This window comes from Somniosus microcephalus, chromosome 22 (assembly GCF_052327205.1).
Source record: "Somniosus microcephalus isolate GS21.2 chromosome 22, FLI_Smic_1.0, whole genome shotgun sequence".
Classification (NCBI taxonomy): domain Eukaryota; kingdom Metazoa; phylum Chordata; class Chondrichthyes; order Squaliformes; family Somniosidae; genus Somniosus; species Somniosus microcephalus.
Genome location: NC_141008.1, coordinates 68,280,373 through 68,299,826, shown reverse-complemented (window position 1 = coordinate 68,299,826; position 19,454 = coordinate 68,280,373). Strand labels below are relative to the sequence as shown.

The 19,454-nt window shown below is 45.4% G+C and overlaps 1 protein-coding gene across 1 annotated transcript in view; it reads right to left on the bottom strand.

The window, feature by feature from the left end:
• phf12b (PHD finger protein 12b) overlaps positions 1–19,454 on the bottom strand; it is a 73,304-nt gene that overhangs the window by 1,609 nt on the left and 52,241 nt on the right. Inside the window, exons 9-14 of the mRNA XM_085965012.1 lie at positions 16,538–17,402; positions 14,707–14,841; positions 12,649–12,798; positions 10,792–10,890; positions 9,129–9,211; positions 562–700 (exon numbers count right to left, since the gene is read on the bottom strand). Coding sequence (XP_085821138.1) covers positions 562–700; positions 9,129–9,211; positions 10,792–10,890; positions 12,649–12,798; positions 14,707–14,841; positions 16,538–17,402 — 1,471 coding nt within the window. The remainder of the gene's footprint in view (positions 1–561; positions 701–9,128; positions 9,212–10,791; positions 10,891–12,648; positions 12,799–14,706; positions 14,842–16,537; positions 17,403–19,454) is intronic.

Here is a 19,454-nt window from a genome sequence, read left to right as displayed (position 1 = left end):
TTAATTTATTAGAAAATGATTATGGCACAAGATACCCAAGTGGGTTCCATTTTATGAACTTGAATTGTCCACTGAAAATGTTTGCACGTCGCCAAGTGCTGTGGTCAATTGGATGTTGGCAACTTTAATAGTGGACAATCCCGTTGTTTATGCTCTGCTACTAAAGTTTACTGGGGAAGAACAACACAGTGGTAGATGCCAATCACTCTTTAGGAGGGTTCCTGTGTCTTTGTTGTTGTTTCCTTCAACATGAGCTCCCAATAAACAAGAATGGGCTACTCTCCATCCTAACAGTTTGAACTCAGAGTCTTACTTCTGTTAGTAAGGCTGTTTACCAAAATAATTAAGCTTCTGTTGCCCAGATCACAGTAGTTTTATTGTACTGTATACTTGCTTTTCTTAATCATTTTCACTGTTTAAAATGCTTAATTATATTGCAAAATGGCTTAGAGGATTAATGGCTGGATGGTATCTTTGTATACTATTACAGTACTAAGTGGTAACAGTTACTGTTCATCCATTCAGTTTAAATTAACTTTGGAAATTGTAAAAAGTGCTTACTTATTACGCTTTGAACTTTGGCAACAATACTGCTTGGTGGAGTGGGAGAAGTTTTCTCAGAGAAGTCACACGAATAGAGAACGTTGTCAACAGTTGTCCCATGTTCACTGTAGTTTAGCAATTCATAGTGTTTTGTGTTCTAAAAACAAAGAGAAGATAATTTACTAAAAATTTAAGACCGACAACATGCACAGCAAAAGCTTTTTACACTACATGGCTCAGTTTATTGGCAATGAAAGCATTCCACAGTTCAGGAGTTACGTATCCAAAGTCTCAGGTTTAATGTGGACAAATCCAAAAAAGGCAAGCATAAGCTGTTTATCTGGCTCAGCTCAGGAAAAGCAAATGGAAAGATAGCAGGTAAACTTGTGCAAACAAGATGTGGTAAACCACGTTCACTATCGTATCACTGTTAGTAGTTAGCACTGTTCACCACTGTTCGTTATAACTGTATCACTGACCACTATTGTATCACGGTACGAGGTCGCCTCTTGCCACACTGCTATACCTGGGATGACCACTGCCGACTCCGCCTTGGCTCCACCCACCAGGCCAGGTATAAAGGTGAGCGACTGACTGGTATTCCTCCTGCTTGGATCGGATCACCCACGAGAGTGGGCTCTGTTATTTAGTCAATAAAAACCTTTAGTCACCTTCGTAACTCTTCGCCTTTTATTGGAGGAATTGATAGGTATATCAATTTTATTGACTAAATTTAATGATGTCCGACAACGAGTCACAACCGGCGGAGGAGCCACCAGCGCAGCTCCCAGGAGCACAGCCACACCAGCCAGCTTGGCTGCGAGCCCTCAGACCGCCGTACCTGGACCTGAACCCACGAGCAGCAAACTCAGCCGCAGACTTTAAACACTGGCTGGTCTGCTTCGAATCATACCTGAGAGAATCCAGCGTCCCTCAGGCATCCAAACTAAGTGTCCTGCAGGCGCAACTGAGCCCGAGAGTATACACTCTCATCGAGGACATGACTACCTACGAGACCGCCATCAACCTGCTGAAACAGAAGTACCGGACCCCGGTAAACTACATGTACGCTAGGCACCTCCTAAGATCACGGCCGCAACAGCCAGGAGAATCAGTAGCCGAATTCTCACAGGCGCTATATGCACTCGCCAGGAACTGTGACTTTAAATCGGTGTCGGCAGCCGAAAATACTGAAGATAATATCCGCGACGCATTCCTGAAAGGCCTACGGTCCGAGTACTCACGGCAAAGACTGCTGGAAGCTAAAGACCTCAGCATGGAAAAAGCTGAAGCCCTCGCTATCTCCCTGGAAGTGGCCCACCAAGATCAGGAAGCATTCACCAGGTACTGCTCGCGACCCTGGGACTCGGGCCCGACCCCTACCACAGCACCCTTCCCAGCACCGCCCCCGGGACCTACCTCTGCGTCGGCATCCCGGACCCGACCGGCCCCGCCACCCCCGGCACCGGCCCCGACATCGGGCATCCGCGATCGGGCCGCCGGCTGTTTTTTTTGTGGCCAGGAGAAGCACCCGAGGTCGCGCTGCCCAGCCAAGAACTCCATATGCAGAACCTGCCTGAAGAAAGGCCACTTCTCCAAGGCCTGCAGGAGCGGATCCTCAGAGGCCAGCAGTGCCGCATGCGAACTATGGGGGCGGCCATCTTCGTTTAGGGCAACTGAGGCCAGCATCCCCACACATGAGTCATGGGGGCGGCCATCTTTGTTTAGGGCAACTGAGGCCAGCATCCCCACACATGAGTCATGGGGGCGGCCATCTTTGATTAAGGCAACCGACCCCAATAGTGCCTCATGTGAGCTACGGGGGCAGCCATCTTCTCCGTCATTTTGCCCTACCTCGTGGGAGACGCCATTTTACTCACCACGCCCGACCGCCTCGCCCGCAGATGACAACGACTCGCTCAGCTACACACTAGCTTCCGTCACCCTGGACCAAGCCCGCCCGCACCATCTGTCCAAGTCAATGATGGACATCAAAGTGAACGGCCACGCCACGACCTGCCTGTTCGACAGCGGAAGCACGGAGAGCTTCATCCACCCAGACACGGTGAGCCACTACTCCCTCTCTGTCCTACCAACGCGCAGCCGAATCTCGATGGCATCGAGGTCCCATGCCACGGACATCAGCGGCTACTGTGTCGTGACCCTGTCGGTTAAGGGCACGGAGTATAAAAACTTTAAACTCCTCGTCCTCCCCCATCTCTGCGCTGCCGTCCTACTAGGGCTGGACTTCCAATCCCACCTCCAAAGCGTAACCCTAGCATACGGTGGACCCCTCCCCCCACTCACAGTCAACAACCAGCAAACGTTAAACCGCCCACCGCGTAACACCTGCAGCCTCTCCACCCTCAAGGTCCCGCCACCCTCTCTGTTTGCTAACCTTACCCCTGACTGCAAACCCGTCGCTACCAAGAGCAGGCGGTATAGCGCCGGGGACAGAGCCTTCATTAGCTCTGAGGTGCGGCGCCTCCTGAAAGAGGGCATTATCGAGGGGAGCAGCAGCCCCTGGCGTGCCCAGGTCGTAGTCGTAAAGACCGGCGATAAAAACCGCCTGGTCATCGACTACAGCCAGACCATAAACAGATATACCCAGCTGGACGCATACCCCCTCCCCCGCATATCTGACATGGTCAATCAGATTGCACAGTATAAAGTATTCTCGACCATCGACCTGAAGTCGGCCTACCACCAACTCCCTATCCACCCTGAGGACCGCCAGTATACCGCCTTCGAGGCGAATGGGCGCCTATACCACTTCCTTAGGGTCCCCTTCGGTGTCACTAATGGGGTCTCGGTCTTCCAAAGGGAGATGGACCAGATGGTTGACCAGAACGAACTGCAGGCTACATTCCCCTACCTAGATAACGTCACTATCTGCGGCCGCGACCGGCAGGAACATGACGCGAATCTGGAGAAATTCCTCCGTACGGCCCAACGGCTGAACCTCACCTACAATAAGGAGAAATGCGTGTTTAACACCACGCGCCTTGCCATCCTCGGCTGCGTAGTGGAGAACGGAATCATCGGCCCCGACCCAGAAAGAATGCGCCCCCTCATGGAGCTACCCCTCCCCCACTGCCCTAAAGCACTTAGGAGAACCCTGGGGCTTTTCGCCTACTATGCCCAATGGGTACCCAATTACGCGGACAAAGCCAGACCCCTCCTGAAAGCCACTTCCTTCCCCCTCACGGAGGAGGCGTGCACGGCCTTCTCCCTCATTAAGGGAGACATAGCCAAGGCCACGATGCACGCAGTGGACGAGTCCATCCCCTTCCAGGTGGAGAGCGACGCATCCGACTTCGCCTTAGCCGCCACCCTAAACCAGGAGGGGAGGCCAGTGGCCTTCTTCTCAAGGACCCTACAGGGCCCCGAGATCCGACATTCGTCGGTCGAGAAAGAGGCCCAGGCGATCGTGGAGGCAGTACGGCGCTGGAGGCACTACCTGGCAGGCAAACGATTTACCCTCCTCACCGACCAGCGTTCGGTGGCTTTCATGTTTAATAACAAGCTGAAGGGCAAAATCAAGAATGACAAGATTTTGAGATGGAGAATCGAGCTCTCCACCTACGATTATGAGATCTTGTACCGGCCAGGCAAGCTGAACGAATCCCCTGATGCCCTTTCACGAATGACATGCGCCAGCGCGCATATCGATAGGCTTCAGACCCTCCACGACCAGCTCTGCCACCCCGGAGTCACCAGACTCTACCATTTCATTAAGGCCCGCAACCTGACCTACTCCATCGAGGAGGTCAGGACCATGACCAGGAACTGCCAGACCTGTGCGGAGTGCAAACCGCACTTCTATAGGCCGGACCGAGCAAGCCTGATCAAGGCCACCCGCCCCTTCGAGCGCCTGAGCATCGACTTTAAGGGGCCCCTCCCGTCCTCTGACCGTAATGTGTACTTCCTCAACATCGTTGATGAGTACTCCCGTTTCCCCTTTGCCTTCCCCTGCCCCGACATGACCAGTAGCACGGTCATTAAGTGCCTGAATGCCCTCTTCGCCTTGTTCGGGTTCCCGAACTATATACACAGCGACCGGGGCTCCTCCTTCATGAGCGAGGAACTCCGGCAATTCCTCCTAGAGAGAGGTATTGCAGCAAGCAGGACCACCAGCTACAACCCCAGAGGTAACGGTCAGGTGGAAAGAGAGAACGCGACGGTATGGAAGGCCGTCCTCTTAGCCTTAAAGTCTAAGGGCCTCCCAACCTCCCGCTGGCAAGAAGTCCTCCCGACAGCGCTGCACTCCATCCGGTCATTACTTTGCACGGCCACTAACACCACCCCCCATGAACGAATGTTCGTTTTCCCCAGGAAGTCGACTACGGGAACCACTCTACCAACCTGGCTGACCGCCCCAGGGCCGGTCTGGCTGCGGAAACACGTGAGGGCCCATAAAACGGACCCCCTGGTCGAGAGGGTGAACCTCCTGCACGCCAACCCCCAGTACGCCTACGTGGCGTACCCAGACGGGCGGGAGGACACTGTCTCCCTACGAGACCTCGCACCCTCAGCCGATCCGGAAACACCGCCACCACCCCCCCCAACCCCAGCCCAGGTAGACGGCATGCCGGAACCCCACGAGCCCTCGCCGACCACGCAAACACCAGCATCAACACCGGATAAGGCACCAGCACCGGATAAGGCAACACCACCGCTGCGGCGATCGGAGAGGCTTACGAAGCCTCCGGACAGACTGACCTACCAGAATTGGTAGTACACTTCACCCTGCCGGACTTAATTCTAAACAAGGGGTGAATGTGGTAAACCACGTTCACTATCGTATCACTGTTAGTAGTTAGCACTGTTCACCACTGTTCGTTATAACTGTATCACTGACCACTATTGTATCACGGTACGAGGTCGCCTCTTGCCACACTGCTATACCTGGGATGACCACTGCCGACTCCGCCTTGGCTCCACCCACCAGGCCAGGTATAAAGGTGAGCGACTGACTGGTATTCCTCCTGCTTGGATCGGATCACCCACGAGAGTGGGCTCTGTTATTTAGTCAATAAAAACCTTTAGTCACCTTCGTAACTCTTCGCCTTTTATTGGAGGAATTGATAGGTATATCACAAGAACTGCTTTACTTATCTACATCCCAGATGTAATGCACTATAAATGGTATATTATGAGCTTTAATTTCCTCCGCTCGAACAAAACGAGTAATTCTACACTGCTGGCTACAAGGTGAACGACACTTTCAAGTCAGACATCAGTCCTGATTGTTATTACTCTTTCATTTGCAACTTTATTTAACAGTTAAAGTGCGACACCAGGAAAAAGACTCATCAACACTGACAGTAAATTTTTACATTTTATCCCCACTGAATGCTTAATTCAAATTTGTTCTCCATGAAGTGTTCCTGTTCATATCCAGTCTTTCCGCTTACTTTTATTTTTTTTAAACGAAGTATTCTCATTGCACTTACACACATAGGCTGCCATGCAAACAGCTAGTCACTGGGAAGCAAGTTAAAGTAGCTTTAGCAGAAAATATTCTGACGAAATTCAAGACAAAGATCACTGGCAGACACAGGGCAACTATAGTGATATTAGAACATCACCCGAATCCCTGGATTCCACTAACCTTGTGTCTTTTGTCTATTTAAAAGAAAAAAAAGTCAAGCTACTACAGGAATGGGATCTTATAAGCTGCGCATTTACAGTAGCGAACTACATCAGTTCATCAGCTCATATTTACCTTACTTGAACTTTGGTGGAACATTGTAAATTGGATATTTACTGAGCGTAATAACCATACATCTCTACTCAAACAAAATGATAACCAGCAATTAAGTAAGTAGAGGGTCTGGAGATTTAATGTGTCATCAATACTGCATTTTTGCATCGCAGACCAGTCTTCATTGGACGTCCCCCATGACCCCTCCCCCACCAAAAAACAGAAAACAATTTTGGAGCTTGGGTCAACCTCAGAAATGGCCAACACGTGTTCCCCAAGACTGACACTCTCATTTACACACTAGGATATGATAAAAATTTCAGCATAGGAGGCCATTTTGTCCCTCATACCTGTGCCAGTGCTAGCTCCCCACTGGAGTAATCTACTCTAATCTCGTTTCCCTCCCCTTTCCCTGTAACTTAATATTTTTCTTCAACTATTTATAATATCTTAATTGATTTGGCTTCAATAGCCATTTGGGTGAAATACACGCCATATTCTAATAACCCTTTGCCCAAAACTTATGGGCCCGGAAGACGGCAAACTGGCAGCGTTCGCCGGCATGCCGCCTTTGAAACTGACCACAACTTCAGGATTTCCGCCTGCGCCAAATCCCGAAGTTGCAGTCTGTCATTCACTGCTCCACCACAGGCTGCACTGTGCCCCACCCACCACAACGCCGGCAATCAGTGTCATTTCTCAAATCAGGGAAACCAAAGAAAACTTTGGCTCTTCCGCAGTAATACCGCCGTTAAAATCCTCACTAAAAGTTAGACCCAGAGAGATTAGGTGTAACTGGGGTTTCAACAGCGTCTTGACTGCTAAACAAAGGTTATGGCCCTGAAAAACGAATTTTAATTTTGTGCAGTGTCAAATTTAACCATTTTTATCAAAATTTAAATTTAAGAAACTTAAAGAAAAAAATCTTAATTAAAAAAAATTCTCATCTTTATTCCAGGTTTGCCTTTTCCCATGTGAGAGCTCCAATCTTTGTTTTGCTCTCTAACATTTTTAAAAAATTAGAATTTTAAGAACTTACGTCCTTGTTCGCTGTCTGCGAGAATTCTGCATTTAGATTGGCTGCTTAGATAGCTTGTTGCCATCACAGCAGCTCGCACAAGGGGATCCCCATTTGATTTGAACTACGCATCAGAAAACCTGAACTTTGACACAGAGATCGCGAGATCTTTGTGCGAAGCTTACTTCGGGGCCAGCGGCAAATGCCTTTGTTTTACCGCTGACCACAAATTCTGGGCCATAATTTCTCCCTTTATGATTCGAAGACAAATTCTAACTTTATGCCCCTTGTTACTGATTTACGGATCTTTCACTAATTACACTCTCAAAATACTGAACTCTACTTGCTCAAATCTATCATAACTATATGCTCTTATTACAGGTATGGTTAATGAGCTATCAATTACCACCTGGTCTGCTGCACAGTGCAAGAGACCACAGCAAATACTTGGAGTTAATTACATGTCCCTTAAACAGAAACATCACCTCTATCAATAACAATTTACAAAAATCAAAAGATACAAACAAGTTCTTCACCTCCAAAAACTCATATGTATATATTATATATACACACTATAAACTATTTAGTTTTTTGAAAGTCAAAAAATCTCCTTTCTTCCATTAATTATATGGAGTCCATTCTGGTGAGTGTAGAATAAAAGTAACTTTATAAAACGGATATGATTGCAATCTACAATGAGCACTTTTATTTTCTTCTGTGCTATGAAATACACAAGACAGACAATAATTTGTTGCACTCCCCAAGTGTCTTTGTGATTCTTCCCATGACAGTTACACTCCAGTATCTTAAAGGATAATTATGGGTTTCCCTTTGTCCCATTTGGTTGCAAATTTCTTGCTCAGTGTGACAGGTTGTGCAATTTCATTCTATTGGTGAGTCTCTATCACTAATATATTCCTTGACAGTATTTTACCACTGAGCACTTAGCCAATTCTTTTGGCCTGGTATTACTTACATTTTGCTGCCAGTTAATCCTGTTTTCCCCTAAGACATCGATTACCAAATATATCCGGCTCTTTTCAACCGCCTTGGAAGTAGCCAAATTGCAGATCCTAATCAGTTAGGGTTTAGCACATCAGTATTATACTTAAGTTAATTATGCTCTCCAAAGTTTCCTGTACGTGCAACTTTGAAACCGCATTTTCTACATTAAATTTTGTAACCCATTATACTTCAAATGTTATCCTGTTGCATCAAGGTGAATTGTTATTCTGAAGCAAATAGCTGGCTTAGATTTAGATTGCTAAAACAGCAGCACCGAGTGTAGAGGTTGAGCAATTAGCTGTACCTTCATGAGTATACAGCACCAGTCATCGAGATAGCTGGAGTGCATTCCTCAGCCAGCAAAGGTTCTTCTAAATACAGTTCTTTTAATTTGCAACCAGAACCTCTGATTTTTCCTCGATAATATAAAGAACTGTAGATGTAAGGCAGCCGTTAGGTATATATAAGGGAATCAAGGGAACTGGGATAGTGCGGGAAAGTGGAGTTGAGGCAGAAGATCAGCCATGATCTCATTGAATGGCAGAGCAGGCTCGAGGGGCCGAATGGCCTACTCCTGCTCCTATTTTTTGTGTTTATAACTAAACTGTGGAAACCCAATTATATTAAATAGCATTAGCATGAAATCAGGTAGCATATATAGAGCTTGCTGCCAACTCAGCAAGCACTACAATCACACAACGTTTTCAAGCAATTTGCAATGTTGTCCCATTTGTATCCCCATCCTGTATACTCATGAAGGTACATCCCCGATGTAAACTGCACATTTACCAATTTTTCCCCCCCCCCACCCCCCCCAATCAGAGAGAGGATAGCATTCAGACTCATGAACCTTACCTCATCATAGAATATGCAGGCATGTTTGCCTGAAACATAATTACAATGTCCATAATTTGTAAGGCACACATCCATGTCAGCACCTGAAAAAAAAACCAAGAAAATAAATCTGAGTTACAATAGTCAGTGTGCAATTTACTGTATGCCCTCAAATTACTTGGAACATTAAGGAATACCAGTACCATGAACAAAGCTGCAGATTCAGTGACCAATGTGGTTACTTTAAAAAAAAATAAACACACCATGGAACCATTTGCACCCAATCTATCCATGTTAAAAAGTTTGCATCTCAATGTATTGTATGATTAGAGTGCCTCCAACATTACTAATTTGTCCCTTCCAATGTGTAGTCATCACAGTCAATGCGAACACAGTGCGTTTTTTTTTTTTGCAACTGTCCATACTTCTCACTAGTTTTACCCTATTTTCCTACTTTTTGATTAGTTTCTGCACTTCTATCTTTTTTTCCCTCCCACATGGCCAGCTCCCGATTGGCTCAGCCTGTCTGCTCTTCCCGACACAAATCTCACAACCAATACGACTCCACATCAAGGTCTCTCGGCCTCGCTCCGCAGCCCAAGCTAAACCTTTCCTCCCATCCTAGCGTGACTGAACACCGAAGTTCGGAATCACTTCCCCCTCAGCTCTACCAGGGCTGCAAAATTAAATAAAAGGGGGAACATTTAAACAGCAAATTAGAAGCAGCGAATTTACAAGTTACAGAATGAGCAGTAACGGAAAAATTGAAGTTCAGAACAAAAAACGGTAGTTCAAGAAGCTTAACAACAAGAAAGAGTGGAGAATGTATGTAATATGTCCAAAGACTGGCAGATCAATTAGTTATTAAAAGCATATCCCACTTATATTGGATATGCTTAATTTGGGTAAATTAGGTAAACCAGATGAACTGCATCTGCTCAAACCAAAGTGTTGCAAAGGTAAAGCACATTTCATTGATTTTTCTGACACGATTATCAGTTTCTCCAGGCACTTTCTTACTTAATTTGACTGTAGTTCACCTGAGCCAAATGGTATCAAGTTAAGGTGTGCCTCCGAACACTGCAGACATTTTCTGAGACTCATTAGTTTGGTCTTTACAGTTGGGAGTAACCTACTATTCACAGACTTTGTTTTGAACATCCAATAAAACAGCATGATTTTGGGTTTGGTAGACTATTGCCTTAAAACATATTTATTTGTCAAACGTTTGTCTCTTCATATTAAACCAGATAAACTTTTTTTTTTGGTGGGGGTGGGAATAGCAACAGTAAGTTTCCTCTCCACATTTTGAGTGCACTTATTAACCAACGGACTTCAGATAATGTTACAAAGGGCACCTGGTAAAATGGAGAAGTCAGGTCAACATCCCGACTTGGAAATATATCGCCGTTCCTTCATCGTCGCTGGGTCAAAATCCTGGAACTCCCTAACGGCACTGTGGGAGTACCTTCACCACACAGATTGCAGCGATTCAAGGGGGCGGCTCACCACCACCTTCTCAAGGGTAATTAGGGATGGGCAATACACACTGGCCTTGCCAGTGACGCCCACATCTCGTGAATGAATTAAAGAAAAAAAGCACAGATCAGTCTGTACTGCAATTATCAGCCACTAGCAAGGCATGCCACTTTCCGGTAACTATTTCAGGCAATTCATTTCTTACCTGTTCCTATGTAAAGTGTTCTGTAGCACATACTAACAGCTTGGCCTTTACCCGTAAGGGGATAAAACACCGCTCGTGCCTGAACCTCTTTCGCTGGGACTAGAAAGAAAAAAAGAAAAGGAAATTATTCATAGAGAAAATGCAGTTTTGGCCTTTGTGCTGGATCATGAAACACTTGCCAAATTCAAAGATATTCATTTGAAAACTCTCAATTTTATTATAATTAGTAACTGACGATACTTAGCAAGCACAGCAAATGTAGGTAAATTTGCATCTGCTCCGTGGGTGATGCTGGCAAGGTTACATTTATTGCTTACTCCTGTTTTCACTGATGGGTATTGTACCAATCAATCAGTGACTGGCCAGGCCACTTCAGGAGGGCACCAAGAGTCAACCATGTACAGGAAACTTTGGTTTATCCGGAGGTTGTATGTCCGGAAACCTCGATCTACCGGCAGAAATCAGGAGCCATTTGGTTAGGTTTTTTTTCTTCTCGTGGCTTTGTTTTCAACAGTCGGGCTCTGGAAAGTCTCTCTGAAGCTGTTGCTAAGCTACAGAGACGCTTCCAAGGTACGGGGCCGACTGTTTACAAGCTGTTGCTAAGCAACAGTGTTTGTTGTCAGATACGGAGATGAAAACCTCCGTATGCTTCAACATTAACTTTGTATGTCCGGCAGTTTTGATAGATCAGCAACAGCTCGGTCCCATCGGTGCCGGATATAACAAAGTTTCCTGTAGTCTTAACTAGAGTCACATGTAGGCCAGACCAGGTTGGAAGGAGAGTGTTCCCATTTGGGTTTCTATTGCAAGTCAGCAGCTTGGTCATTTTTCCCTGCAGCCAGCCCATAAATGACCAGATTCATTGACAATCAAGTTCACAACTTCCCAGGGTGGGATTTGAATTCAACCTCTGGGTTACTAATCCCATACCTGAATAATATCTATTGGAATATTTTACAGAGGAGAACAGAATGCACCTGAAAGACGAGCGTCATTTCAGGATTCTCCAGAGATTTGAGGTGGTGTTGGGTGGAGGAAGAAGAAAAAATGTGGCACCAAATTACTCATGAGCTACTCAGGAAAGCATATTGAAACTGGTGTGTAATTTACTAAACATTGACACAATTCTATCCCATCTCTTAGGGGTGGAGTGGGGGAGAAATAAGGGAACACTTAATCTAATTGAATGCTGTATAGTACTGAATGACAACAACTACTACTACAAGAACAACGTGCAGTTATATAGCACTTTAACGTAGAAAAACTTCCAAGGCGCTTCACAGAAGTTTAATTTTTATAAAAGAATGCCGTGCCAAGGAAGGAAATATTAGGAGGAATGAACAAAACCATGGTCAAAGAGGTGGGTGTAAAGGAGGCTCTTAAAAGGTGGCGATGCAGGGGTATTTAAGGAGGTAATTCGAGAGCGTGGAGTGTAGGCAGCTGAAAACATGGTCACCAATGATGGGGCGGACAGAGCGCAGGGATGCACACGTGAGGTAGAGAGAGTGGGGTAGGGTCAGAGGGCTGGAGAAGATTAGAAATAGGGAGCGGTGGGACCATGAAGGGATTTAAACACATGGATGAGAATTTTAAGTTTGAGGTGTCGGGGACTGTGAGCCATTGTAGCTCAGTGAGGACAGGGGAGATTGGTGAGTGGGAATTGGTGCTGGATAGGATACGAGCAGCAGAGTTTTGGATGAGCAGGAGTTTACAGAGGGTGGAGGGATAGCATGCTGGCCAGAAGAGCATTGTTGAGTCCGAAGGTGACAAAGGCATGGCTAAGAGTTTTAGCAACAGCTGGGCTGAAGGAGTAGCAGAAGTGGGAGATGTTACAGAGGTGGCAAAATAAATGCATACCTTCAGTCTGCGTTGTAGCAGTAGTCGTCTGGGTTTTTGAGGTGCTGAGCACAGATGGTAAAGAGGATGCTTTGGGAGGAAACAGTTGCTGAATTCTCTGCCAAGCCAGTACCTGGATCAACTTTTCATCAAGCTTACTCAATTCAATCTCTACAAAAGGAAAAGAAATAAACCAATCTGAAGTTTCTCTAACAGCTCTCCAACACATGATAGATATCTCTCTCTCTCTCGATCTGTATATAAAATTTAGGCTAAAGGTGCTGCCATTGCGAAGGACCAAACTAAGTTATTGAGGTAATCTAAATTGTAAGCACACATCGTTAATTGTGAATGTTTTTGATGGAGATTGCAGTTCTCCCCTCCCCTCCCAACCTGCAGTGCAATGACAGATGAGTGTGCTCCCATGTCATTTTAATTGATAATTACCAACCCTGAATACAAAAAAGAATAGAATGGGTCACTTACTAAACAACGTTCTCTCTTTCATTCCCCCACCCACCAAATTAACCATTCGTAAGCTGCAACATGAAATTTGGTTTTGGTACCGTATTTGGCGTACTATTTTATTTTAAAACGTGAACATGGAGGACAGGCAACTCTACATAAGCATTGGCAGATATTTCCCATAGAATTCCTCAGTTTAAAATGCGAGTTTAGTTTCTTTGTGGAGCTAATTAATGACTCAGACTCTTGGTACAGGTACAACTAAATTCATCTATCGTTTGAATTAAAACAGAAAAACAAAACAAGCCAGTTGAGTACAAGACCACACTGAGGTTAGTAGAACAATGTCGTGACTTCCCATAGGCAGAACTTGAAAACAAGCAGAATGTGCCTGCAGATATTTTTGTAATCACTAATGACATATTCTTAAATATTAGAAACCTTATTAAAATAACGGCAGCCTAGCAGCTGCACGAAAATCAAACGATCAAAAATACAAAATCCAAGTTTAAATATAAATTTTAACAGCCAACGTTACTCAGGTATCTCCTAGATGAGTTTAATTAAGTGGCAACAGATCACCCAGGCATACAGCAACTAGTGTCTGGAATCAGACTCGAGGTTAGCAGGGGCACTAACAGAACTGGAAGGGCACCTGAACCCTAAATTCAGTTTAAAGAAATTAAAAGCCAGTCACTATTTATCATGATTTACAGTAAATTAACTGTATAAGTCTCCACCTTCTCCCTCGATAGAGCAGGCATCGGAGAGTCAAGGAGCTGATCTCTTACCTTCCATCTGCTTCCAACATTCAAACATACCTTGTTATGCCTCCATTGCTATCAATCAATGTGGGCGGGGGGGCAGCAGGGAAGTAAATTTATACCAGGCTGATGTTTCAGACCATAGTACTGGAAACTTTCGATTAACCGGCCCCTAAATAACCGGAACGCTCTATCCACCGGCAAAATTCAGGAGTTGGTTCAGGTAACTTTTATTACTTTTTTACTCCATTTGTTGCTGTGCAAGGGTGTAGCTGAAGCTGTTGCTAAGCTAGAGACGCTTGCAACTTGTGCCGATTGTTTTGAAGCTGTAAGCAACAGGGTTTGCTGCTTTATACGGAGCTCTGAGCTCCGTATCTTTTACTATAGCGTTCGGTTATCCGGAATTGTTGATGAACCGGCACCACGTCGGTCCCGTCCGTGCTGGATACCAGAACGTTTCCTGTAGTGTTTTATACTAAAAATAATTTCTCTGTAGTTCAGTGGTGGCAGAGGGGACTCGCATAGGTACTTTGAAACCCGAAAATGATCCGCGCACAACGTACCAAGTTGTGTGTGTCTGGTGGCACCTTAAGGAGATTACTCTATACGGTACGTCACCAAAGTGTGCCCATTACACCAGCTGCTCCCTTAAATGAAGGCTTCCAAGGAGAAACCTGGTCAGTCAAAATTAAAAAGAAAATGTGCACTGTACATTTCTGCAACAAGTTTTGGGCCTATTGGTAGGAATGATGTGTAATGCATTTGTAACCCAAAGCTCAAATCTTTCCATCTACTAAATGGTAAGTCAACTGGAGAAAATAAGCTCACAGAGGAATTTTCAAACATTTACCTCCACTTCCTTCCATAGCTGCCTGCAGAGAGTTGGCAAGGTCAAACATAACTGAAGTGTTTGATGGAGAAGTTAAGGGAATTGGTTTGTTTCCCACGGACACACCGGTGGACACCACAGTTGGACTCACTTTACCTTTCATGAAAAAAAGTACATATTAGTTACAACCAGTTTTGGAACAGAAGCCGTTCAAGTTCAGTGCCTATCTTCAACACAACATAACCCGTCAAGAAACTGGCCCCGCACGCCATGATTCTGCAGGTGAGATTCAAGGATGAGAAAAGGCCATTTAGCCCATCGAAGGTCAGTCATCCGGTATTCTAACTTTCCAACCTAATGTTATTTTGAACACTCCAGTGTCTGACTCTATCTTACTTGTGCAGGTGAAAGACATCATGTAACACTATGAGAGTGCAATGTCCTTGAATTACAGACAACATTCAAATAGACCACAAAGAAACATTTTATTTGACTTTTTTTTTTTAAATCACAAGTTCTGTTAGTGCTAAAGAACTCAAACAATGATAATGACAACTGCTAGGATTGCCAAACTATTTATTTGGGAAAACTCATGTGTTTGTTCTACAATCTTCTCCATGCCAAGTTTAACAACTCCCAAATATAATGCTAGTGTGCTGAGAAAATGTGCTTGAATCTGGATTCCAAAAACTACTTGCACAAAGATTTAACCAACCTATAAAGCTAGTCTATTCAACCGTTTTCTTTATAATCTGAAAACTTGAATCAAGTTTGAAGTAGCCTGACTTCTTATCGTTCTAAAGTGCAATTCCCATATTTATTAATAGGATTTTTAGCTACAGGAAACTGTGCGCTATCCGGCACCGACGGGACCGAGCTGTTACTGTTCCCTCAAAACTGCCGGACACACCAGCGCTGATGTTGAAACATAGAGATTTTCAGCTCCGTGTGAATCAACAAACCCTGTTGCTTAGCAACAGCTTCTAAACAGTCGGCAAGCGTCTCTGTAGCGTCTCTAGCCGAAGCTGTTGCTTAGCTACAGACCTTGCAGAGCTTGACTGTTGAGAAAAAAGCAACGAAAAGAAAAAAACCTAACGAAACGGCTCCTGATTTTTGCCGGTGGCTCGAGCTTGCCGGACATTTAGCCTCCGGATAACACAAAGTTTCCTGTACATTGTGCTCACAATCTAGTCTCACGGTAAACCTACATTGGGAGTCGAGAAGCATCTTTTCCTGCAACCAAATCTAAAATTTGAAACATCAAGCACATCAATTAAACTGGAAAACCACAATACTACCACATATTCTGCCAGGAGTGTGTTTTTCTGGGGTCGGACAACTCCAGATTAGCTCCCACACCTGTCTGAGAAGAGGTTGGAGCTGCTTCGAGATGCAAGCAGCCTGTCACTGTAACTGATGACAGGAGTGTCTGGGGAGGGTCCCGTGCACTGGAAAATTAATATTGTCAGGTAGATATATTCATGCATGTGTTGCTCAATCATAGACGGGATGGGTATCATGAACAGTAATTGCCCTAGATTTTTCAAAGGTTTAGCTTGACTCAAGTCTCCCGTATCAAGGGATACGGGGAGAAGGCAGGGACAGGGTACTGAGTTTGGACGATCAGCCATGATCTCATCGAATGGCGGAGCAGGCTCGAGGGGCCGAATGGCCTACTCCTGCTCCTATCTTCTATGTTTCTATATTTCTTGATAGACAACACTACCCAAATGTCATGAAATTAATTGAACTACATGTTTTTAAAATAACTTTTTTGTGCGATTGAAACTTAGACAAGTTTTTGTTCACAAAATATAAGATTTTGCTGGTTAACAAAAAACAAGACACCCACCTGTAGCTGCTGATGAAATCAGGTTTCTTGGAGGCCCCAACACTGTTGAAACACTATCTACCGCTGCTCTTGGTGGAGTAATAGCCCTGCATATAGCAGAGGATGTCGTAACAACCTTTGCCATAAACGTGGTCGGTCGCCCAGCAATCTGCATTGAGGCGGTGCTCTTAAGCTGTGAGCTGCTGGTGATCTCAGAACTGGCACACAAAGTAGATAAAGAAGCGGGCACACTCGTCACACTGACAGGAATTCGCTGCAAGCATGAAACAGGTCCTCCTGCATTCTCCGATTTAACAAGCGCTCCCACAAAATGATTTTGGAGGTTGCTGGCTGCCGGTGGCGTAGCTGGTCTCAGCTGAGAATGCAGCCATGCTTGTCCAGATATCTGGCTTGGCACCTGTGTCAATGGTCCCTTTGGTCTCTGTGAATCTGCCAGCTGCCTGGACGGTTCTGATGAAATGGTGCATGGGAAAGGCCCATTTACTTTTACCTCTGCTGACAAAGGTCCATTAGAAGTTCCACTACTTGATGTCTTGCACAAGGTCTCTGGATATAAACTACGGGCATTTTCTTCCTGTGCAATGGCAGCGCCGGGCTGCTGAGATACAGAGGAACCTGAAGAATTCTGGCTATTGGTCCCTGAGGTGCATGTAACATTGCATGATGTCGGAGAAGGGGAGGACGATGGTTTCTTTCCAGCTGTCTGATGCGCGCTGCTTAAAGAGCTGTCTGCTGAACACTGGGCTGTGACGCACGGCTTAATATCAGCCTTTTCAGTGTGTTCAGTGTCCCAAAATAATGGCATCTGCTTAGCAGATAAATGTTTGAATATGCTGCATTGAAGTGCAACAACACTACGAAGCCACTAGAGGAAAAGAAAAAACACTTGTTAAAAGGAAGGGATTTTATGTTCAAGAAAAACCACAGTACTTGGTACTTCACAGGTAGGCAATGAGTGTTGCACAGCAGACATCATTTTCTATTCTATTGTAACTCCTTTTATTTATATAGGGTATAATTTCAGTTGCGTGTAGCAGTTAGTTGAAAACTCTTCAGGGTTTCATAGAAGAAAACCTGGCGGTATATTCATAACATACTGAACTGATTTAATTTGTAAATCACCAACAACTCGTATTTATATAGCGCCTTTAACGTAGTAAAACGTCCCAAGATGCTTCACAGGAATATTATAAGACAAAAAATTTGACACCGAGCCACATAAGGATAAATTAGGGCAGGTGACCAAAAGTTTGGTCAAAGAGGTAGGTTTTAAGGAGCGTCTTAAAGGAGGAAAGAGAGGTAGCGAGGCGGAGAGGTTTAGGCAGGGAATTCCAGAGCTTAGGGCCCAGGCAACAGAAGGCACGGCCACCAATGGTTGAGTGATTATAATCAGGGATGCTCAAGAGGGCAGAATTAGAGGAGCGCAGATATCTCAGGGGGCTGTGGGGCTGAAGGAGATTACAGAGATAGGGAGGGGCGAGGCCACGGAGGGATTTGAAAACAAGGATGAGAATTTTGAAATCGAGGCGCTGCTTAACCAGGAGCCAATGTAGGTCAGCGAGCACAGGGGTGATGGGTGAACGGGACTTGGTGCGAGTTAGGACACGGGCAGCCGAGTTTTGGATGACCTCAAGTTTACTTAGAGTGGAATGTGGGAGGCCAGCCAGGAGTGCGTTGGAATAGTCAAGTCTAGAGGTAACAAAGGCATGGATGAGGGTTTCAGCAGCGGATGAGGTGAGGTAAGGGCGGAGACGGGCGACGTTACGGAGGTGGAAATAGACGGTCTTGTTATGCTGCGGATATGTGGTCGGAAGCTCATTTCAGGGTCAAATATGACACTAAGGTTGCGAACAGTGTGGTTCAGCCTCAGACAGATGTTAGGGAGAGGGATGGAGTCAGTGGCTAGGGAACGGAGTTTGTGGCGGGGACCGAAAACAATGGCTTCAGTCTTCCCCAATATTTAATTGGAGAAAATTTTTGCTCATCCAGAACTGTATGTCGGACAAGTAGTCTGACAATTTAGACACAGTGGAGGGGTCGAGAGAATTGGTAATGAGGTAGAGCTGGGTGTCGTCAGCGTACATGTGGAAACTGACGCTGTGTTTTCGGATGATGTCACCAAGGGGCAAGATGTAGATGAGAAATAGGAGGGGCCAAGGATAGATCCTTGGGGGACACCAGAGGTAACGATGCGGGAGCAGGAAGAGAAGTCATTGCAGGTGATTCTCTGATTACGATTAGATAGATAAGAATGGAACCAGCAGTCCCACCCAGATGGACGACGGTGGAGAGGCGTTGGGAGAAGGATGGAGTGGTCAACCGTGTCAAAGGCTGCAGACAAGTCAAAAAGGACGAGGAGGGATAGTTTACCTTTGTCACAGTCACAAAGGATGTCATTTGTGAGTTTGATGAGAGCCGTTTCAGTACTGTGGCAAGGACGGAAACCTGATTGGAGGGATTCAAACATGGAATTACGGGAAAGATGGGCACAGATTTGGGAGGCAACAACACGTTCAAGGACTTGAGAGGAAAGGGAGGTTGGAGATGGGGCAATAGTTTGCAAGGATGGAGGGATCAAGGTTTGTTTTTTTGAGGAGAGAGAACAGTTAACAATATCAGCTAACATGGGAGCCAGAAAAAGAAGTGGGGTGGTCAGCAGTTTGGTGGGAATAGGGCCGAGGGAGCAGGAGGTGGGTCTCAGACAAGATGAGCGCAAGAGAGATCATGAGGGGAGATCGGAGAGAAACTGGTGCAGCAAAACTTTGCAAGGCGCTTAAACAAGAGCATTATCAATAAAAATTTATCAATAAAAATCAATGTTCCAGCAAAGCTTTTCAGGATGGAGAATCTCGTTAATTTCAGCATTAATTGGAAACAAAAACTTTTTTTGAATAGGTTTCCTAACATCTTTCACTCT